General features: G+C 33.1%; 3 protein-coding genes across 5 annotated transcripts in view; 1 reads left to right on the forward strand and 2 right to left on the reverse strand.

The window, feature by feature from the left end:
• Positions 1-4596: 4596 nt before the first annotated feature.
• Positions 4597-7068, reverse strand: LOC107463591 (putative pentatricopeptide repeat-containing protein At3g15200). The gene is made up of 2 exons (XM_016082410.3): positions 6492-7068; positions 4597-6300 (listed from the first exon to the last, which is right to left on the reverse strand). Exons 1-2 carry the CDS (start codon positions 6956-6958, stop codon positions 5319-5321), a joined length of 1449 nt encoding a protein of 482 aa, XP_015937896.1. The 5' UTR covers positions 6959-7068; the 3' UTR covers positions 4597-5318.
• A 2193-nt stretch (positions 7069-9261) lies between these two features.
• On the reverse strand, positions 9262-20800 carry LOC107463622 (uncharacterized). Its single transcript, XM_016082449.3, has 22 exons — positions 20121-20800; positions 19204-19336; positions 18264-18439; positions 17813-17886; positions 17549-17584; positions 17365-17455; positions 16889-16948; positions 16158-16338; positions 15088-15233; positions 14767-14868; positions 14059-14169; positions 13502-13567; positions 13302-13400; positions 12944-13147; positions 12398-12508; positions 11780-12094; positions 11456-11643; positions 11264-11366; positions 10976-11121; positions 10740-10819; positions 10136-10308; positions 9262-9726 (listed from the first exon to the last, which is right to left on the reverse strand). The coding sequence occupies exons 1-22, from the start codon at positions 20772-20774 to the stop codon at positions 9634-9636; spliced, it is 3342 nt and encodes a 1113-aa protein (XP_015937935.1). The 5' UTR covers positions 20775-20800; the 3' UTR covers positions 9262-9633.
• Positions 20801-20992: 192 nt separating this feature from the next.
• The window catches only part of LOC107463590 (uncharacterized), a 9665-nt gene continuing 7091 nt past the window's right edge, over positions 20993-23566 (forward strand). For 2 of the 3 annotated variants that reach the window (XR_008002193.1, XM_052253192.1), the window contains exons 1-4: positions 20993-21192; positions 21321-21502; positions 21780-21996; positions 22097-22178. Coding sequence is in view for 2 of the 3 variants with exons in the window: in XM_052253192.1 (XP_052109152.1) it covers positions 21322-21502; positions 21780-21996; positions 22097-22178 (480 nt within the window). In the remaining variant the exon portion in view is untranslated. Of the gene's footprint in view, positions 21193-21320; positions 21503-21779; positions 21997-22096; positions 22179-22297; positions 22866-23566 lie in introns of those variants that run through there. The other variant, XM_021130258.2, reaches the window with a different exon arrangement.

Here is a 23566-nt window from a genome sequence, read left to right on the forward strand (position 1 = left end):
AGTACATTTCAAATTTTTTTATTATAAGCATTTTTTTTTATTCTCACCTTGATAAAAATTTTAAAATACATATAAGCATTTTTTAATTATTATAAATAATTTTATAAAATTTAAAATTGGCTTAAAATATATTATGAGTACTCTAAAGAGGAGTACATTTCAAATTTTTTTATTATAAATATTTTATTATAAATATTTTTTTTGTGATTTAGTATATGCCTAATGTATATAAATAGGAACTAAACGTGAAATTTTTTTTCCCACCTTACTTAGAAAATTGAAATTATACAAAGGCAGTAAACAAGCATCAATAAAAGCCAAACATTAAAGTAAGTAAGTACAGTCACATAAAATCTATGACCTAAATGAGAGATATATGGTGATGGTCTCCAAACATCAGAGAAAACAAGCAGTAGTAGTGCTATATAGAAGAATGAAGGAAAGACAATTTATGAGGTTTAGCTTGAGCACAATGAGAACAAATATTATCAAATGGTCTTCCTCAATCACTCTTTGCCAACTCAGCCTCAATACTTGGGCGAACAAAACTGGCAATATCACTGGCAGTAGAATCATACAGGTAAAACTTCAGCATGCGCGATTCTTATAGGAGAAAAAATAATATATAACAAATTCACAAACAAGTTCAAATATCAAAGTTTATAACTAAAAATAAAAAATGATATTAAATTACTTTTTTTATTTTAGTCCATGACAACAATAAAAAAATCTTACGCTCTACAAATTCAATTATATATATTCAGTTTTATCTTCATAATTTACAATTTCAATCAATCAACAATCAATAAAATTTTTTTATCTTTTCTTTTTTTTCTTTATTCTTTCAAAATTTATTATCTTTGCGTACTCTTTATGTACTCTTTCCGTTTTATTAAATAATAATCACTCATGCAAGAAAAAAAAAGTAACAAGGGGGCGTATCCAAGAAGGGCGTATTGTACTGTTCCCACAATTTAAAAAAAATCATAAAATTCAATAATTGAGTATTACACCAAGATTTTTTCAATATACAAAAAAATTATCCATACATTACAAGACAAATGGTCCTATTGTTTGACCTTTCTTATGGTGAGTTGGACCATTGCATGAGTACAAAAGTTAGTGACACTGCTTTCACTTCTTCGGTTTTTATGCTCTGTTTGCTGATTTTTTAATGTGAAATTGTGAATGGATTAATAAAAATCAAATAATTGATTTTTTTTCTGCTTCTCGTTTTTAATTCCTGAAATTTTTGTTGAAATTTTCTTGCTGCTGCTAAAAATGGATTAGGAATTAGGGATTACTTATTGCTGTTTTGTAATTAGGGATTATGCTCTGTTAGCTTTATTGGTTTCAGATTTAGTGTGATTAGGGATTACTTGTTGCTGTTTTGTAATTAGGGATTATGCTCTGTTAGCTTTATTCATTTTAGGTTTAGTGTGATTAGGGATTACTTGTTGCTGTTTTGTAATGTTTGTTGCTGAATGCTAAAATGGAAATCAAATCAAATGCTGTTTGTTGCTTCCATATATTTTCTTTGATAGTATTTTCCCAATTATAAATTCCGATTTTGAGTCAAAACTTTGTATTTGTTTTGTCTGTAGTTTGATTTGAGATCATTAGATCTGATCTGATCCTATTAAGTTCAAACTATTCGTTTGGATTTTTGGTGTAGAATTGTTAGTTACCTGTTTGAAGTGTGTATTTCTTGTAATTGGATCTGTTTTGAACTGGATTGTGATTTTATGCTGCATTAGGTATTAATAGTTCATCTTAGGTGTAGTTTTGGGATCATTTACTTATTAATTCTCGGACATTTAGTTTAGTAAGGATCTTCTTGTACAAATTTGTTATCTTTCTTTAGGTTCTTTATAGATTTATTTGTAATAAATTTATATAAATGCTGGATCATTTTGAACATGTTTGTTGGCGTAATTTCACTTTGTAGTATATATCATTATATCTTAAATGGTTTCTGAAGTCTTATCTTTGAACGAGGTGTTTTTGTACTCTTTATTTTTAGTTAGGCCATTTTCAAGATGGAGTATTAATTTTTTTTCTTTTCAGTATATATGTAATCCCTTAGTTAATTTTTTTTTTTTTTGCTGAAAATGATCACTAAGTTGAATTTTTGTTGGTAATTGAACCTTGAATCTGTTGTTGTCTTGTGAATAATCACTTGGTATAAATATTTTTTGTTGTTGAAAATCATTACTAAGTTGAATTTGCTGTTGATTATCATCACTAAACCTTGAATTTGTTGCTATCTTGCTGAAATAATCACTTAGCTAAATTTTTTGTTGCTGAAAATTATCATAGTTGAATTTGTTGTTGAAAATTATGAACGAGTTGAATTTGTTGCTGTAAGAATAGATTTGAATTTCGTTTTAATGAATTTGTTAATCATTAACTTAGCGATTATATTACTTATTGCTCTCTTTTGTTCATTTAAATTGAGAAAATATTTTGTATTGGTAACTAGTTTATTATCTTTTTTTGCATCATTAATTATGTCTAAGAATTAATATTTGATTGTTATTAACATGTTTGTCAAGATGTTCATTTTAACTTTTTATTTTAATTTTATTTTTATAATTTTATATTTTTATTTAATTATAATTAGGTAAACCAATGACCTGGTGATTCGATAATATGACCGGGTCAATTATCGGTCGATTATAATGACTTGCTTGAAATTTTTATATTGAAATATTTTTTTTTAGTTTCAAATTTGACGAATTCTCCCGTGCCTTTAATTTGTTGCCGAAATTGCCGAAAAATAACAAATGGGTCCCAATAATCAATTCAGTGGGTTAACGGAGTGGCGTCGTTAATACTGTGCAGGTTATTATTATTTTTTAATTTAAAAGTGGTAACTCCGCTAAGGTCTCATATAGATGATATATAGTATATGTAATAATTTTTCATGGTTCGTGGATTATGAAAGTTAAAAGAAAAATCTAATTAACAAAATCAATCAATCGAGCTTTTAATAATAATTAAAATAAATAATAATGACATCCACAATAATGTTAATAATAAAATATAGAGAAAATTATACTTTCTTTTTATGAGAAAAATTAAAATAATGACAATTTTATTTGTAAAATATACACTTCCTTTTTTTATAATTTTTTTTAAAAAAATTTCTTTAATTCATTATAAATTTTTTGTGTTTAAATTATTTTTTACAAAAATAGACTTTAACAAAAATTTAATTTTTTGTAATTAAATTTTGTTTACCAAAATATCATTTAATAAATTTTTTTTACTAAATAAATTGTATTTTTTTAAAAAATTTTTAATAATTAAATAATTTTTTGTAAGATACCTTTCAATAATTTTTAATTATTAAATTGTAGGTTTGTTAACAATTATTTTTGTATTTTATTATTAATTTTTGATATCAATGTATATTATTGTAACATTAAATTACCACTGTTTATATGTATAACAATTAATATTAATAAATAATTTGTTTCATAAAACTATTAAAAATTATTAACAACTTTATTAACGGAGTTCTACTTATAAATATTTTTATGGTGGTTAAAATAATACTCCCACAGAATCCGTGGCCAGATTTTCATTCTTCTTCTCTTGAGGGGGTGTGGGTTCAACGCTGCAAAAAAAACCATCATCTCCAATCGAAACCAGTAAAACAAATAAATAAACACGACAAAACAGTGGCGGTAAAGAACACAGAAAAAAGCTTTACTTGAAATCAAAGCGAGCTAGCAGTTAAAATCTCATCTTTACCCATACGCTGCAGATACAAAGAAACAGAGAGAGATGGCGACTGCTATAGCTATAGCACATTTTTGTCCAAAAACAGGCTTAACTCTTTCTTGTCACAAAAGAAATCCTTTCCTCTCTCATCACCTTCATTTTTCTTCTGCTTCCCTCTCCCATGCTGTGTTCTCCAGAGGTAAGTAATGTATGTAGTGTAAACTCATAAAGCTTACAACTATTTGCTGATTAACCATCACCAATAGTTGACTCTGTTTCTCAACTTTCTCTGAATCAAAATCACTCATTTGTTATTTCAGGCTATTTGTCAACTGAGATGTTTAGAAGGCCAAAAATTCACCCCATTATTTGTAAGGCCAAAAGATATGCTCCAAACACCACAAAGAGAAAGGTACAAACTATTTGTATTCCAACAATCAAATCCAAAGTTTTATTCGAAGCTTTATCAGTGATTTTCTAATAAAAGGAATAAACTTCAATATTATTGTTGGGCAGAGATTGAGTAGAAAGAGGGGAGGTGAACCTGACAAGAACACACAGGAGAAGGATGGGTTCTAAGAAGAAGCTGCTTTTCAAGATCATCAGGCTTGTCTCAGCAGCTGGGACTAGATTCTTCTATGCCAAGAAAAAGAGCAGGAAGATTGACCTCAAGAAATATGATCCAAAGCTAAAGTACCATGTCCTGTTCACAGAAGCCAGTTGATATGTAACATGGCACTTTCATCTTTGATATTTCCCTGCTTTGGTTTTCATGCAAGAATTGTATCACTAAGCTGTAAATATACAAATTTCCATTTTTGATCACATGTGTGTAGTTCCGATGATACTGAAGCTGCAAAACTGAGCTAAGAAATTGTAGAAATCATTCCAAATTACCAGATCTCTTCAATCAGACTAAATTGTAAATAATTTTAATTCAAGGCTTCAAAAACTAAATGCCTTCACTGTCAAAACATTTACTTACTAAAAACAAAAAGAATCAAGAAAAACAAACAGAGGCCAAAGTCAACCAACATAATACACGCATCAATTTTATAAGAAACTTCCATTTCAAACTCTATCACTCTTCAAATCCTCCATTCCTTTCTTCAGCGGTACATTCTCTCATTTTCCAAGCACTGTTTGATTGAGCCTAAGTTGAGATAGTTCCTCCTATTGCTTCCACCGGCTGAATTCTCTTTTTTAAATATTAGTAGAAAATCTGCCGAGGTGCTTAATTGGATGAGAAAATGTAAGCTTATCCAACTAACACAGCTATCATAAACAGATAAGGGAGCGAAATAACCCCAGCCTTCTAATTTCTGGACCCTCTAATTAACATAAAATCTTGAATCTTAAAATTTGGTGTCGGGTTATCTTTTTTCCTTGCTTCTTGGCAATCTAAAGAGTTTGGCAAAATATCTCAATGTTCGAAAATTCAACCAAATCAACATCCTATGCGTCTCAGTATATTAGCACTCAATGCCTTTCAAAGATATATTACTGTTGGCAATTTTCGACTTAGAGAACCCAAACCAATGGCAATGAAGTTATTGGAAGAATTGGATCACTAGATAACTCCAATACCATCATCCTTTTTGTTTTTCTGTTCTTTCTTTTGACTGAATGTTCATGGAACTCAATAGTTTCTCAGTTCTTGGCTCAGGCTCCATTCCCTTAGACACCATCTCCCTAAAATAGCGCAAGGCATCCTTCGTCCTCCCATTTTTGAGGTGCCCATGAATCAGGATTGTATAAGATCGCCTATCTAGTCCCCATCCATTCCTTTCCATCTCTTCCCATGTTCTTCTCACCCCATCCTGGTCATCCCATTCCATATACAACCTCAAAACCAAGTTGTAAACATCATCATTCATGCTACACCCATTTCTCTCCATCCTCTCCAAAATCACAGGAACTTCCTTCGGCTCCTTCAAGGAGCCCAGCAAGTAGCTATAAGTAACAGCATTAGGCAAACAATTCCCCTTCCTCCTTTCCATATCACTCACTAGCTCGTATACCTTCTCCATTCGCCGAATCTTACACATGTGTTTGATCAAGGAGTTGTAAGTAGCCACATTAGGTTCAACGCCCCTTTCGCTCATGCACTTGAAAACTTCCAATGCCTCGGGAACTCTCTTTTTGAAACAAAGAGCATCAACGATGCAGTTGCATATCACAACATCGGGCTTGCAATCTTTATCCCACATGCCATGGAACAACCTCAGTGCAGTGCTGAGCTTCCCCTTCTTGGTCATTGCCTTGATAAATGTTGCATAAGTGAAAAGATCCGGCTTGCACTTAGATGCCAATATGTCTTTCCACAACCTCTTCGCCTCATGTGTGTTCCCTAAGATGCACCAACCATGGAGGATCACGTTCCAGGACTTTATATCAGGTGGAAGCTCATTCACCTTGCTGCGAAACAAAGTTTCTGCATCTTCTACATGCTTGTACCTGCACAACCACATCAAGAGTGTCCTAAATGCTTTAGAATCAATCTCCAATCCAAACTCTTTCCTCCTATAGAATATTCCAACAGCTTCCTCCACCTTATGTGCACCCACATACCTGTAATCGGAGAGCACCCAAAATTAACTATTCACATATTTAAATGACACCTAGTTAGTTGACTTAATGCTCTTAAAATGTACCAAAGTGATATTAAAGAATTCAGAAAAGCTAATAGGAATCATTTTGAGATCACATATCACATAAGAAAATCAAACATCCAAAGCTCTATAATAGAACAGTTAATCTACCTACGAATCAATGTGGAAAAAACCAACTCGTTCATGACACCCTGTCTATGGGACATTTCATCGAGCACCTGGTAGAGCTCCTCAAACCGCTTCATCTTCCCGAGAATATCCACAATCTCATTGAAAACGACGGAACTTGGCACATACCCATTTCGCTCGGGACTCGCTTTACAAGCCCAATTAAAGAACACGAGGGCGGGTCTCCAATCAGAATGATGCCGTTTAAGCACTTCGAAGACGAGTTTGTCGCTAAGCTGGAACCCACATAGGTCGAGTGCTCGCTCCACTTCGATGGCGGGCTTGTCCCTCCGGAACTTGAGGAGATTCTGAAGATAAACAATCGGCGGTGGTGGTGATGGTGGTTTCCAGTGGGGTGGGTCCGAAAGGGAATGCAGGAAGCATGTGGTTGGAGTTCGGAGGAGAGTGGCTGTGGCAGGGTAGAATAGGATTTTGAGTTGCCAGAACATGTACGGCAATGGTGAGGTCTATTATGCCAAAGGAGCTTCTAAGCCCAAATATTGGAGGAGGTGTATATTGTGTAATGTTTTTATGTTTCTGAAAATTTGAAACTAAAAACAAAATAGTGATAATTAAATAAAAATATAAAATTATAAAAATAAAATTAAAATAAAAAGTTAAAATGAACATCTTCACAAACATGTTAATAATAATCAAATATTAATTTTTAGATATAATTAATGATGCAAAAAGAAATAATAAATTAGTTATTAGTATAAAATATTTTTTCAATTTAAATAAACAAAAGAGAGCAATAAATAACACAATCGCTAAGTTAATAATTAACAAATTCATTAAAACCGAAATTCAAATCTATTCTTACAGCAACAAATTCAACTATAATAATTTTCAGCAACAAAAAATTTAGCTAAGTGATTATTTCAGTAAGATAGCAACAAATTCAAGGTTTAGTGATGATAATCAACAGCAAATTCAACTTAGTGATGATTTTCAGCAACAAAAAATATTTATACCAAGTGATTATTCACAAGACAGCAACAAATTCAAGTTCAATCAGCAACAAAAATTCAACTTAGTGATGATTTTCAGCAAAAGAAAAATTTAACTAAAGGACTACATATATACTGAAAAGAAAAAAAATTAATACTCCATCTTGAAAATGGCCTAACTAAAAATAAAGAGTACAAAAACACCTCGTTCAAAGATAATACTTCGGAAACCATTTAAGATATAATGATATATACTACAAAGTGAAATTACGCCAACAGACATGTTCAAAATGATCCAGCATTTATATAAATTTATTACAAATAAAACTATAAAGAACCTAAAGAAAGATAACAAATTTGTATAAGAAGATCCTTACTAAAATAAATGTCCGAGAATTAACAAGCAAATGATCCCAAAACTACACCCAAGATGAACTATCAACACCTAATGCAGCATAAAATCACAATCCAGTTCAAAACAGATCCAATTACAAGAAATACACACTTCAAACAGGTCACCAACAATTCTACACCAAAAATCCAAACGAATAGTTTGAACTTAATAGGATCGGATCAGATCTAATGATCTCAAATCAAACTACAGACAAAACAAATGCAAAGTTTTGACTCAAAACCAGAATTTATAATCGGGAAAATACTATCAAAGAAAATATATGGAAGCAACAAACAACATTTGATTTGATTTCCATTTTAGCATTCAGCAACAAACATTACAAAACAGCAACAAGTAATCCCTAATCACACTAAACCTGAAATGAATAAAGCTAACAGAGGATAATCCCTAATTACAAAACAGCAACAAGTAATCCCTAATCACACTAAACCTGAAATCAATAAAGCTAACAGAGCATAATCCCTAATTACAAAACAGCAACAAATAATCCCTAATCCCTAATCCATTTTTAGCAGCAGCAAGAAAATTTTAACAAAAATTTCAGGAATTAAAAACGAGAAGCAGAAAAAAATCAATTATTTGATTTCTATTAATCCATTCACAATTTCACATTCAAAAATCAGCAAACAGAGCATCAAAAGAAGGGAAGAACCGAAGAAATGCAGTGCCACGAGCTCAAAAGAAGCCTTCACCACACCATTGCATTGCATAGCTTAAACCTAACACATTAATTCATCTCATGTCAACAACATTCTGCCACTATTGCAAAAGAATCGGTTTCTGTCTGTGCGAGTTGCACCCACTCCCACACTCATTTCAGCAGCTGCTGAAATTTTAGGCCTTGTAGCAATTGTAGGATTGAATGCCCATGCTACATGTTACAATCGGCTTTTTTTTGGTGACTAATAAACTTAGCCATTAAGAGTTGTGCCCTAATTAATATAAGTATTTGATAAACATTAATCTCAATAAAACTTCTACTGGTGCAATATTGTCATAAAATTATTCCAAATAATTATCTTAATATTTAGATGAAAAATTTGATTTATTTATATAATTAAAATCATAATAAGTTATTCCTTGTATTTTTTATTTGGTAGCTGTTACTTTCGATGTTTAAAATGAGTGATTTGAAAATACCCCTTAGCAGATTTCTAATGCTACATAAGTTCATTTGATTAATCATTAGTGTGCTCTAAGAATTATTGCAATGATAATTATATCTCTTTTGAAAAATTAAGTTACCACTGATTTCTCTTATCTTAACTCATTGATATTCTCTTATTTATATGGTAAAATAGAATAAGTAAAAAGGTCACAAGTAGAATTACATTAAGCCAACCTAAACTACACAATTCTATATTTGCTTGGTATATAGTTGCCAGAATCGTACGATGAAATATATGGACAATTTCATTAATAGAGAATAAAATACATTTCATCAGAATAGGAACATGACCCATAAACAATTTGGTCATGTAGTCAGCAAAATGGAGCACTAACTAATACAACACTACATACAAAATATTGGTTGGAAATTTGGAATAGCAGTTGCAATCAATGATGTGTTGCAAATTGAAGCTCCAAAATCCAAGATTATCTTAATCTTAGACTTAGAGTGGCTTTTCCAAATCCATATGTTGAACACTGCTGCTTTTCTATGAAAAGAAATTACTCAAAAGAAAAACATGTGGGTAAGCTGCTGCTGCAAAATCAAATAATGGACATTTCTATAGCAATAAAATAATGATGTATATATTTAATGTTTTCCACTTTCTGAGGGATCAGCTAGAGAATATGCACTTCCAGGGACATTGATAAAGAGCTTATCTCCTTCCTGTGCCTCATGCTCCTGAATTTTATACATAAGTTATGTGAATATGAATATATGCTATGACATTTACTTACAAAGCAATCTATGAATAAACTATCAAGTAATAGATAGCAGTAAATGATATATTAGCCAAGTTTTACTGTAGTCACAATTATTGTGCTAACTTGAGTTATTTATTTGAGAATTCTGTTTTATATTAGTTTTATAATAAATTTGTTTGCTATACTATAAGCTTTTAAGTATCGTGTAATTTTAGGAAATGGAAATACCTCCATATTTGGGTCATATTAATAACCTTTTACTAGTAATTATAGCTTTTTCACCTGAATGCAGATCCTGCATCTAGCACAGCCATACTTACACAAATGCAATCTGGCAAACTGACTCAAATGCATCAACAGAAAATGGAATTATGCTTGCAATATACCTTAGCATTAGAGACAGTAGTGCCCGTCAGACCATTTTTAAGGTTATTCATTACAAATTTTAGGTGTTTCCTGGCATTTGCTCTTGCTTTGCGTCGTTCATCACACTGTTCTTTGGTAACATCATAATGGCAGGCCACACACAGAGTCCTCATATTTTCTAGTTTGCATTCACCTATAAAAATAAAAACAAGGAAAAGCTAAATCTAATGTTTTCCTGTGAAGAGACATAACATAAACCAACATATCAGTGTGAAAATCTTATAGAACACAGTAATAGGTAAGAAACAAAATGAACAATTAGCAAAAATAAATAATGGAAACTTGGCTGAACAGGTGTATTAGTTTAAAACTGATTAAATAAATGTTGACACACATCATTCTATGTTGCCTTTCAGTAGGCCAATTCAAACTTCGTTAAACAAGTTTATTATTTTAACTGCAGTCTAAAGTATATGCCAAAATAAGTGTTTAAGAATTATGAATGAACACAATACCCTGAAACAAAATGTAGAAAATATTTTCATTTGCAGAACAAACACATCACTCAACGTAGACATATAATTTTTCCTAGGCAGGTAGGATTTTATCTCAAGTAAATCATACCTCCGCCTTGATACACTGGAATTATATGATCAGCATGCCATGCATTGCCTTCAGTTGGATCATTGACAAGCTTCTCAAGCCTGTAGAAAGTCAATAACTGATTCAGAAAAACGTTGGTGTCAACCTAACTAAGCAAGTTTATTAACATTGTTCTGTATGAGAAGTCTTCTAACAAGCCTACAATCTTTCACATCTTAAGAGAATTGTTATTAGGTATTTCACTTTCATAGACTCACATCTTCTTCCGCTTTGCGACTTTTGGTGCTACTTTCTCAATGTACTCTCGTCGCCTTTCCAATGATAAAGGTTTTATGTGCTCAACAAGCTTATGGCAATCCAATAGGCAATTTGTGCAGACACCATGTTCAATTTGGAAAAGTTCCTGAACGAATAATCTCCAGCAAATTAACAGTAGCCCAGAGACAGGAAAAATAAAAAATAAAAAATACCCACTACGGCTTCAAATAGAGAAACATCAGGACAACAAAACAAGATAGCTGTAATCTGAATATGATTAATACTACCTGACGTAAGAATCTGTTGCTTGTTCTCATGCGATACTCTTCATAGCAGGCAAGGTTACAAAACAGGTCTTCGAAAAATTCAGGTGCCTTGGCATTCTTACCCCTGAGAGTGGAGTATTATTAAAGAATAAAGACGAGAACATTTAGTGAATAAAGAGCAACACATGAGTATATGATTGGTCAAGGACATACATGCACTGCTTTTGACAAAGCTTACACAGTGGTTCATCAGTCACACTCCAGCCTTGAGTATATTCTTTTTCCTTCTTACCAAGGCCACTTCGTAGATAAACCTTCTTCCACACAGCGTCTTCGGGTAAAGGATGGCAGACCTCCACCAAAGGTGTCATACGTCGTTTGCTTCCACCATTTAATAACCCCTGTCAGTTGTACACTTCTGCTAAGTTATATATTCATACACAAAAGCCCAGAATAAAAGAAAAAACAAAGATCAACAGTTTATTCAAAACATTATCATATTCATCAAAACAGAGTTCAGGAATACAGTATGGGAACCTTGTTATTGTGGTTATTGCTTTCACTCAAATAGCATAATTCAACTGCCAAAGGAAGCTGTAATGGTTTCCCAAGTAACTTCTTGCGTTCAATTGGCCTCAAACTCCTCCACTCATGTGCAAACTCCATGAGAGAATGCCTATAAACAGGATTCTCCTTGACAGATTTAACTTCTATCTTCTTTTTCTCATCATCAGAAACAGGACATAGCAACTCAAGTTCCTCTGGTCGGAAATTTTCATAAAGTGGCTGCGGTCTTGCATCTGTACCCAAAACGCAAGAATACAAGTGGATCCTACCAGTGTATGGGCTCACCTGAAGGGCAAAGGAAGATTCCCATATTCATGACAATGATAAATCGCAGGATCCATTGAAACTAATGTAAGTAGACACACCTATAACATCAGATAATACTTCATAAAAGGTGAAAATCTGACTGTTGCATGTATTTTTTTCAATAATAAAAATAATAGTAATAATCAAGTTACAGCATTGTCAGAAATCACTCAAGACATGCTTACTGCATGAGCCTTGTTTTGATTATTTAGGGTAATAACCAATGTGTCAACGAACCAACTCATTCTTATATCAATCAACAACTATGACAATAAATGTTACCTCAAAACGCAGAGAACCAACATGACTAGACCCATGTCCATCTGTTTCTAGTTGATGGTCAGGCTGCATGTCATCTGCTTCTACTGTTGGAATTGATTTCTTGTCCTGCACCTGAAAAATAAGACATGAGATCGTTAGCCATTCACAAACACACGGAACCACACATGAATAAAAATGTTGCCATTCCCTCCCTGTTAAATAAACTGTAATGTCAATTCACCTCTATCATTTCATTTTTCTCTTAAAAACTCTTCCCAAACAATCTATCCTCAGTATAAAACACGTCTAGACTACAATTTGCATCCATAATTGAAGCCTTGCCAAAATCAATGCAGGAAACAATACTATCCTATTCTACCACGAGAATATAATAGTTAAAAATAGAAATAGGAAATAAACTGTTAAGCCTTAATCCACTAGGTGGAGTTTGTTACATGTATCAATTGTACTTTACCATAAAATAATAGGGAAAAGAAGACTACTAAATACCATGCTAAAGTAACACACACGATTTAAAACCCACACTACAAGACTCACAAGTCTTACCGTGATATTAGCAGTAGAAATTGAGTTATTGTCAAAAGAAGCCTGCTCATCAGATTTATCATCTTGTTTTACTTCAGATTCACTTAAATTTACTGGGGAAGGTTTCTTATCCAACAGTGTTTCAACTAATGCCTTTTCACGTGCAGATTGCTCGTCAGAACTATCAGTTTTGAAATATGTCTCTAAGTAAGAAATATCATCAACCTGCCACCCCGCATCCCCAAAAGGAAAATGAGGTTGGTGAAAGAGAACACAAAAGTAAATAGACAAATAATCAACTTCTAACAGCCACCAATGCTAAAAGAGCAAAATCAGATAGTGAGTTCAACTAAAAGCATTTTAACCAAAACTACAATACCACTATCTCCTTCATTGCATCATATTTTCCATCTGTTGTTTTTGAAACACGGTGCAAACTTTTATTCAAGTTTTTCCAACGCAACTCATCCGAGGTATCCTGCAGATGGATCACATGAAAAAATGCTACTTGAGAGGTACATACCACAACAAGCTTTTTTTTTGCCTCCTCAAATCTTCAAAATAAGAGCCAAGCATCACCTTTGCACAGAATATGTATACATTAACTGCATTTTTTTGCCCCCGTCGATGAGCTCTATCCTCGGCCTACAAAAAGGTTCATCTTATTTACGTTTTAAGATCTTATACCCTTTATGTATAAAGAATACCAGCACATCATATGATTCATATGATGGAATCATTAAAATCAATAAGAATAGTCTAATAAACTAAAATAAAATTATGTGATTGCCACAATTAAGGTAACTATCACAAATGAAATACGGTAGGTGAGAACTATTAACACATCAGATCGATGACAAAAAATTGTGCACCAAGTGAAACTAGGGACGATATTATTAAAAAAAACAATGACATTAAGTCCCATTATAGGTATGTTAGTTCAGCATCCACACAGTGCTATTTTCAGTTAATCAGTTCATTGGTTCACCCCTGCTCCAATTTTGCAATAATGTTATCATCAACAGCTGTACATAGATGCACCAAACTTAACATTCTTTGTCTTTAAGGTCATCTTTTAATGTGGTATATAGTATTTATATAATAAAGACGGTACCATTATGTAAATTATACAGAACCTGAAGCATTACAGTTGGGCACTGAGGTAGCTCCAAGAACACCACATCTTGTGCTGTTGAGAAATCAAGTCCAAAACCTGCTGCCAAAATACCTATTATCGCAATTTTAACCTGGCATGCAAATATAACTCAAATCAAAGTAGGCCTAAGTAACAAAATAAAATAAAATAAGTCCACAATTGGTTGAACGACACAGACAAAAAAATAAGGCCACACATATGTGCATACAAATACTAAGGCAAATAGTTAACAAAAATGGTCAATATGGTTCTTTTGTTCTTGTAACATGTGGAGGGCCATCAGACTCAATCTTAACAAGGCACATAAATTTTTAATACCTTCGATCCAAAATAAGAAACAATTTTTAAAATTTGATCCAAAGTGTCCATTTAAAAAATTAAACAACATTAGTTAATTTTTTCCACTAGTAATACTAATTATGACTCTCCAAGCCTGCCCACAATTTGGCCAAGGCCAATAGACCAACACTGAAAATTAAGAAGGGGAAAAGATGTCAGCTGATCGTTATCACAATTCAGGTGCCAAATAAAAATTTTTATTTAAGCAAAAGGGGAAAAACTATGTGTATTTATTATTCAGTATGTATCAAATTTTAAAATTTCAAAGAAACATTATAAATGAGGGAAAAAGAGAGCTGGATATCATCACAACAAATTCGGGGTTAAAAACTGTAAAGACAGCTAATACCTCTGATGATGATCGAAATGCTACTACTGCTGATTGCCTATCTCTTGGAAGAGTACTTCCATCAATTCGCACAAAACCTACACCTTTCTCACATATAAACTCCTAAAATGGTTCAGAAAACAAACTTCATGTCAGAAATTAAATCTACACATTCATGGTGTGGGACTTGGACATTAAGGTAATCAATGCACCAAGGGCCTAAGAAAATGAGGTTGGGAATAGCTGATTTCAAACAATCTAGGAAGAGGAAAACAACTCAACCATTTTACATGCTGCCAAATGAATTTAATAAACAGTGGCTTCCAATGAGAATAAATGCACCTGTACTCCATCAAGAACTTTGTGGTGATGAGCAAAAATTATCATCTTTTTAGAATTCTCCGATCCTGCTATGAGTGGATGGAGGGAAAGCCATTCACGAAACCCAGAAAGCTTTGCAATCCCAAGTTCTTGGACAGAAAGGTCCCCTAGCAACAGAGAGGTGAAAAAGATTAATACCATATATTCTTGCAGTTTTAATAAGATATGATTACATGCATAAGAATAGCAAGACAGACAGAGAGTGGCATTAGAAGAAAATTTAAGAATTTGATAGCTGAAACATCTCATAACAAACAGTCAAACAGAAAGATGAAATCATAAGAGCATGGTAAATAACACTTTGAATTTTTGGGTATGTAGCAGCAAAATAACAGAGACATTGCTACTGCGGTACAAAGTTAATATTATGGGTTCGGTTTTAGCAAGGAGTAAGGGAGAATAGAGATTTGAATATCAGCTATATATATGATATGGTCCAATATCATATGTCTAGTGATACAAAAAACAGAGCACTGATCCCAATTTATAATGATACTAAACTCATAATCATAATTTTAAATACAAAATGTGAAATTAAAGAAAAATATGAAAGTCAACCCTAAGATATCAGTTAAGATACTTTATCGTATTCCTAAATACAATATTGTACATTATTAGGTAACTTCTGGTATTCTAAAATTCCTAAATCTCACAGATAAAAGGTAGGTTGGTAATGTAATCTTATCAAAGAGGCCAACATTGTATTAGTTATATGACACTTGAGGGTTCCTATTTGGCTTTTTTGTGATCTTTATACTATTTGTCACTTTGGTACCATAAAAAAACCATGAAGTCTAAATGACCTACGCTTAAGGCTACATTTCAGTTATAAAATGATAAACAACCACATGAATGATTCCTTGTTCTACAGTAATTGGTCTACAACACTACACAGAATTTTTTTATGCAATCTCATCCAAATCAACAATGAATAAAACAATGATGAACTGAGAGTTATTATGTGATTAAACATTAGTTGACATACAAATCCATCGTTTCACACAGTAGAGGCAAAGATTCCTAAACAATACCATCAACTTCATCTGAGTTTCCTAGAGGCATGTCTTCACTTGCACGTTCAGGGTCATCAATTGTCAATGCCCCAACTGCAGTTTTTGCAGCAACAATATCTGATTTCTTCAACAACAGTCTTATAATTTGCCGCCGCTTTGGAGGTAACTGTAGCATCACATGTTCCTTCAAACGCCTTATCTACACAATACATGAAAAGGAAAATAAGATAGTATTCTATACAATATAGGACCAATATCATAAAGTGGTGTTAAATCCAATGGGGGAGACATGACAAAGTAAACATTGGTTTTAAGTACATAAAGTGTAAAAGCCAACCATATGTATAATATAATCAAAATCACTTCACCCAAACTATCCTTAAACAAATGCCACAACATTGACTGCAAAATAAGTCGTTGGTATGGAATCCATATGTTGAGAATGTGAACCAAAGACACAATTATTTAAAAATATCAAGCCTTGTCTCATAAAAACTGCATCAAGCCTTCTCTCATTGGATAGGCTATCCAAATAAATTGAGGGCAATTACAGTCATCAAAGAATCAGATTTGGATAAAAAAGGGAGGAGTATACTTGCTCTAATTACATAAATATGCCAGGCTGACGTTTACAAACCAGAAACCAAGCAAAAGAATACCTCTACAAAAGTAATTAAGGGGAATAGTCCAAAGGAAAAGAAAAATAAACACAAAGTCATCATGAGAAAATTTGAGGATTGAGATCACACCATAACAGTTTGCTTAAGTAACACGTTCAACTCCACCAACCGAATGCCCTTTGAATAATCCTGCAGCAGAATCCCAACAAATAAATACCCAAAACAGGTTGATCCATCGAAATAGATTTTATCGCTTTTTTCCTCATCACAAATAATTAACTAAAAAATAAAATGATGAAAACCTTGTTATTGAAAATGGGTCCATGACTGAAATTCCCATCAAAAAGAAAAAAAAAAGTTAATTGAAAGCTCTTGTAAGCACCTTTGATCTTTTAAAAATATTTTTTTTAAAAAAATAATGATCTAGAAGAGACAAAACATTAAAAATTTACAACATTTCCACTAGCAAACCACAGTCAAACCTTATTGTTTATTCATTATATTTATATTATTAAAATTAACCAAATATATACATGCATAAATTAGACATAAACACACACACACAAACACAAAGTAGATAATATGAGCTCTTCTAGAAGGAATACCGCAAACACTTTTCCTTGGATGCCCATGAAAAATTTCATGTCACAATAGGTTTTTGCAAACTCGCGTTTATTTGTCCCCAACAAACCAGGCCTGTAAAATATATGCATTGTTTAGAAAATTAGTCAACAGAACTACAAGAAAGATATTTTAAAAGTTACAAATGTTCAATGTGAATATACTTACCATAACATATTTATCTGATGAAAAATGTCGAATGGTCTATTAGCACCTAGGAAGATATGCACATAAGGTACAAGATCACATTAAGTAAAATAACTAAAAAGAAAAAGTGGAACCAAATTGAAAGGAAGAATAGAAAGTCAAAAAATATGAAGCCCCAACCAAATAGAAAAAAAAAATATTTGTTTTCATCCAAGGATTATTATTATTATTCTTATCAGCATCAAAGCTTATGCAGCAGTGGGTTGTTGTGAACTATGCTACAACCTTGACAATGAGGGCGTTCCTGATAGCAGAACTATATGCTTGACTTTTGTTGCCACATCAAGAACAGCTTGTGTCTGTTAGAACAAAAGAAAAATCAGATAATATAAATGCCACTTCTTTAGGTTTCAGCTGAAGAACACAAAAAGAGATAACAATGTAGGTAATCATAAAGACATAATCATGATTTCCTGGAAGCTTTTATCTTGAACAACTAATGTAAAATTGTATAATAATCATTTGCTAGAAGCTTCTTTCTGGTACCACAACAGCAGAAGAGATGCCAATTGCCAAGTTAAAGGAAAAGCTAATGATATATGCACCTAAATGTAGCATACAAGATAAGTAACAATTGCAGTTAATAACAAAGGAATTTATATCTATCATAAAATAACATTGATTATATGAATTCCAAATTTTACAAACAAGAAAAAGCGATGGAAATACAGCAAACCTCTCCTGACTCTTTGGCTTTCTTCGTGCATCGCACATGATGAGATTCATCAACAATCAGGAGAGCCCACTCACGTTCAATCATGTTCTTCTTTAGACGATTGAGCATGGTATAAGAAATAACCACAACTCTAGGGCATCTTGTTAAATGAACAGGGTTATCTTGATGACCAAAAACTGGTTTAGAAGAAACAATCACAATCTAAATTACAAAGTAGAATGAATGAAAAAGATCACAATAAAAATATTAAAATAAAAAAAAATAAAAAGTTTTATTCAAATTGTTAAAATCAAACTTGGCCTAAGAAATTGCTTTAGACAAATAACAATATTTCAAAAACTTAATCCTTCTTCAATAAATCCATGCCTGTACAGTTCGAATTTTTCTTGACCGCACCATAACACAACATTCCTTCAAAACCTTAATTCATTAAGCCTAATTTCCTATATACACCAAAGAAAATCCTAAGAAAAAAGCACCAATATATATGATCATCAACTCATGGCCTCATGCTCATCTTGTTGGGTATAACTGTGCTCAACTTTTTACTAAACACCATTGCAACAAAACTTCCATCCAACTTTCATTGTAGAGTTCTCAAACCAGGTTTAAAATGTGCCTCATTCACCTTCCCACTTTTTGGTGTATTGATATTGCCATTCTCAAAACCAATATCTGTTCATTTTTCAAGATTGTAGTCTCCTAGTAACAAATCAAATTTTAATATGATGCATCATTAGAAGACGATTAGATTTGTGCACCTAACAAAGCAATTCAACAGTTACACTTTCATTAGTAGAATCTCTGGATATGTACTGTATGGTATTTGTTATGGGGAAAAACCCTCATTCATCTCAAGAACCAGACCAGACTCCTACCTTGAACTTAATAGGCAGCATAATACATAGCATCATGCACAACTTAAATTATACAGCATTACCAACATGAATATCAGCAGGCAAACAGCAAGGAAGCCAACGTTCCAATTCTTCTGCCCATGAAAAACGCAAAACAGCAGGGCAAACCACAAGTATAGGACCTTCATGCATGAAACATCCCGCAATAGCAATCGCCTAAAATATGCATTTGAAAAAAATAAATACATAGATCACTACTCCTTGTTAGATATTTCATGGTAAATAAATAAATACAGTGCAACCAATTTCAAATTAAAAAAAAAAATGGCACCGAACACTAAGTCCTAGTCTCTAAAAGGGCTGGCTAGTGCATGAAGCTCCCCCCTCATTGGGTCTGAAAAGGACAGACATATGCAACCTTACCCTAGCAATTAGCAAGCATAGAAGCCATCTCTAGTATTTGAACCCATGAACACCACTTGACAAATCTCTAGTCCCTAGAACTTATCAGTCCTTTTGGGTCTTTATCTCTAGTATGTAAAACCTATCACCAGAAGTTCAACTCCATCGATTCGAGCAACTATCGCTTAAGGTATTTTCCACCAATAAAGTTTGAACTCAAGACTACTGAAAAAGTGATGAGTTTGCCTACCACTCAATGAACCTAGTGTTTTTAAAATGCAAATTTTATTCCTGCAGTTGCTCCAATTTCAGTGAACAAATTCGCACCAACCAATCACAAAAGCCTATAAATATTAGTGAAATCTTCAAACAAACAGCCAAAACATTACAATTTAGAAGCCACATTACTCCCCAGCAATCACCAGACTCATTAAGAAGTGGCAATACATATACACATTCTATACTTCCTAGTTGAGCGAGTTTGTGCAACGAAATTAGGTCCACTCAATTACTTCTAACATCCTCGCAAACAAAAACAAACAGTTTAATCACTTAATCTAAAAGACACACAGGGAAAGCAAAAAGGATGCGATTTTACCTGGAGGGTCTTTCCGAGTCCCATATCATCGGCAATGAGGCACCTTCCACCCCTTCTGAGTCCAAACCTAATCCCATCCAACTGAAACGGCATCAGAGCATCCACCAAACTCCTCGGAAGCTTCGCGATGAGGTCTTCGACCTGCTCGTCGGTGAGATGCTCGGGCCTGGTCGGCGTCCAGGTGCCGCCACCACCAGACGCCAGCATCATGGTCTCAACGGCTTTGAGCGTGTTCCAGGGAATGTCCTCCACGTCAGCAATCTGGTGAGATGCTGCCTTGAGGCAGTTGAGGACGCGGAGGTAGTCGGAGAGGTGGTAGACAGAGGCATCGGCAACGGCGGTGGAGATCTGAGTGAAGTGAGAGGGGAGGAGGTCGGAGAGGAGGCCGTTGAGGGCGGAGAAGTTGTCGTCGTCGGAGGGGATAGGCATGACGGAGAAGGAATCTGGAGAGCATATTTCGAGCCTGGCAACGAACTTTGGAATAAGGGCGGGTTTGGATGTTGAAGAAGAGTAGCGAGAATGAGAGAGCTTCTGGCATTTGAAAAGTAGTTGTTGTTGTTGTTGTTGTTGGGATTCAAGAAATGCTTTGCGTTTGGCGAGAGCGGCTTGACGATTTGCTTCGATTTGTTGCCTCTGTTCTTCTGTTAGACCCATTCTTCTTCTTCCTCACTCACTCACTCACTCCCTCAGGTTCTAACTTCTCAGCGCCAAAAACTCCCCTTCTACTTTTTCAATTTCATGGGCCCTTTTGGGCCTTTTTTGTACGATTTTTTCATGGGCCCTTTTGGGCTTATACACTTCCATTCTTAATTCAGAAATTAAAGCTGTAGAACGTGACATTATACCCTTCCAGCTTCATCCGCAATGCATAAAGTAGCTCTGACAAACCTATATATACAAAATTAAAAGATCCTTTTCTTCCTTTAGAGGCTGCGTGCAGAGGCATCAAATTTCACCTTGCTTCTCACCATTTCCTGTTCAGCTTTATCAATATACTCTCATCATGACTTCATCATCTTCAATTCATTCAGATTTCAGAACCAAACCTAATGTGCAAGTTTTTGTAGACAAGGTACGTAGTTTCATTCAAAAGTGCAGTGTTTAGTTTCAAACTGCATGTAAACTGTTTGTGATAATGCCACTGAGATTATTGTTATTCATTATCTTACTTAATTTGAGACTAACGATATATCATTATAGAATGTTCAGAAGGGGAAATTTGAAGGGTAAATTTGGAAATGATGACAAGCATGTGACAGCAGTTGCAGCTGCTGCATTTTCCATTCATTCAATAGAACAAGCTGCTGCTGCCAACATGATTTCAAGGCCTCAATCCACGAGAAGGAAAAACCATAGCACCTTATCTGAACGACCGACTTATGGTAATTAATTAACTACTAGTTAATGTTTAATTTCCAGATTGCATGCTTATATATGTTCATCAAGTTAAGTCCATTTCATAACTGTTATGACCAAGGAATATACTTTGCTTTATTATTATTATTATTATTAGAACTATTGCTAGAAGAATAATGATTTGACAATATTAATTCATTTTAATTATTAAAATGAAAGATCAGAGAGGTTTTCATTTCTTGTTAGACTTATTTTAAAATCTTCACAAATCTTAATGAAAATAAATTGTTGTTATATGTATAGGCGGGGATACTTCAGTGGAAAGATCATCATTTGGAGAAGATGGAAGGAGAAAACAAGGAAGTGCTCCTGTAAGAGGTTCAAGTGATGATATATCTTCTAAAAGGACTGTGCCCCAAACACAAGGGCACCAAAAACAAATAGGGATTCCGATACAACACAACAACAAAGCAAATGCAGAAGCTTGGGAAAAGGCCAAGTTAAAAAAGATTCAAAAGCGGTACTCTGTTTTTTTTTTTAAATAATAATTTGGTGGTTTGATGATGTATATAGGGAACGAATGTGGATTAATATCTGTTCATTGTTGTTATTGTATGTAGCTATGAGAAGATAAAGTCCCAAATCCTTTCTTGGGAAAGAGAGAAAAAAATTCATGCCAAAATGCATATGGAAATGAAGAAGGTTTGTCTCAATTATGATGAGTTTATCATATTATTATTCTAGCTAGTTATATTTTTCGGTATCATGTAATACTTGTCATGAAAATATCATCATATAATTAATTGGTTATGGTGGTACAGAATGAATTGGAGAAAAGAAGAATAGTGACAACACAACATTATAATAATAAGATAGCAAGCATAGATAAGGTAGCACAAGGTGCATTAACACAATTGGAAGATAAAAGAAGGAAAGAGTTATCTAGAGCCACAGAAAAAGCTAATAAAATCAGAAAAACAGGAAAGGTTCCTCCTGCTATTAATTGTTTCTGCTTCTCACATTTATAACTTCATCATGTATTATTGGAGGATTGGGCCCCAATTATAAGAACATGGCTTAAAAAGTATATACAATGATAACACATAACAAAGATTGATATAGTATATAGAAATTAAAATTGATGACTTTGCTGCTCAAATTGTTCAAATTTCATATTTGATGTATGTAATGTGTGTAATGGTAATGTATTTGTGGAAAAAATATATCATTCTAAAAAATATTTTCTAAACATTATATTGATCTACCTAACCTACGTAGATTGAGTTGGTTATTTATCCAATTAAAATGTATGCTTCAGCCATTCAGTTACTATGTTTTCAAGGTAGTTAATAAGAATATCAACTTTTTATTCAATTTCATTACAATTGCCAAATCGACATTACATCTAACACTAAAAGTAATATTCAGACAACTTAATTAATAAGAGAAAATAACAAATAAGTCATTGACATTTTGATTTGTGGACATTTAAATCTTCGAGAATTTGAAAATACATTTAAATTCCTTACCTTTTTAAAACTTGGACATATCAATCCTTTATGTTTACTTGGGTTTGTCAAACTCAACGAAAAAATAAAACGTAACTCCCGTTATACTGACTTGATTGATACGGATGTATACATGGAAGAGTTTTTAAAATAGGACAAATTAGACCCAGGAATCGATGTGTCCAGATTTTGAAGAAGTTATGGACTTAAATATATTTTTAAATCCTCAAAAACTTAAATGTCCGCGGACTAAAAAGTCAGAGATCGATTTATCATTTTCTCTTATTATTATTGACAAGATATTACTCGAATTTACAACTTTTAAATGAGTATGAAAAAAATATGTCATTTGAATTAAAGTTGATTGGCAAAATCCATTACTTAATATAAGTTATAACTCAGTTTTAATTGTGTATTTATTTTTAGCTTATCATCAACAATTTTATTAATAATTATTGTTGACTTAATGACCAAAAGATCATATCTTAGTTATTTTTTTATGTTCTTATTTTTAATATTTTATATTTATAAAATTATTATACTTCTTAAACACTTATTACTGATTTGATCATTAAAGTGCCT

The sequence above is a fragment of the Arachis duranensis genome, chromosome 8 (genome assembly GCF_000817695.3).
Source record: "Arachis duranensis cultivar V14167 chromosome 8, aradu.V14167.gnm2.J7QH, whole genome shotgun sequence".
NCBI classification, from domain to species: domain Eukaryota; kingdom Viridiplantae; phylum Streptophyta; class Magnoliopsida; order Fabales; family Fabaceae; genus Arachis; species Arachis duranensis.

What these genes read in the sequence shown, in the direction of transcription:
- LOC107463591 (XM_016082410.3), bottom strand. Translation starts at nt 6,958, where the DNA reads ATGTTCTGGCAACTCAAAATCCTATTCTACCCTGCCACAGCCACTCTC. An exon ending in TTTTCCACATTGATTCGTAG is followed by an intron (nt 6,301 to 6,491) that starts GTAGATTAACTG and finishes CTCCGATTACAG; the next exon opens with GTATGTGGGTGCACATAAGG.
- LOC107463622 (XM_016082449.3), bottom strand. Translation starts at nt 20,774, where the DNA reads ATGGGTCTAACAGAAGAACAGAGGCAACAAATCGAAGCAAATCGTCAA. An exon ending in GCCCAACTGTAATGCTTCAG is followed by an intron (nt 13,568 to 14,058) that starts GTTCTGTATAAT and finishes ACCTTTTTGTAG; the next exon opens with GCCGAGGATAGAGCTCATCG. An exon ending in GCAATAACCACAATAACAAG is followed by an intron (nt 11,644 to 11,779) that starts GTTCCCATACTG and finishes TACAACTGACAG; the next exon opens with GGGTTATTAAATGGTGGAAG.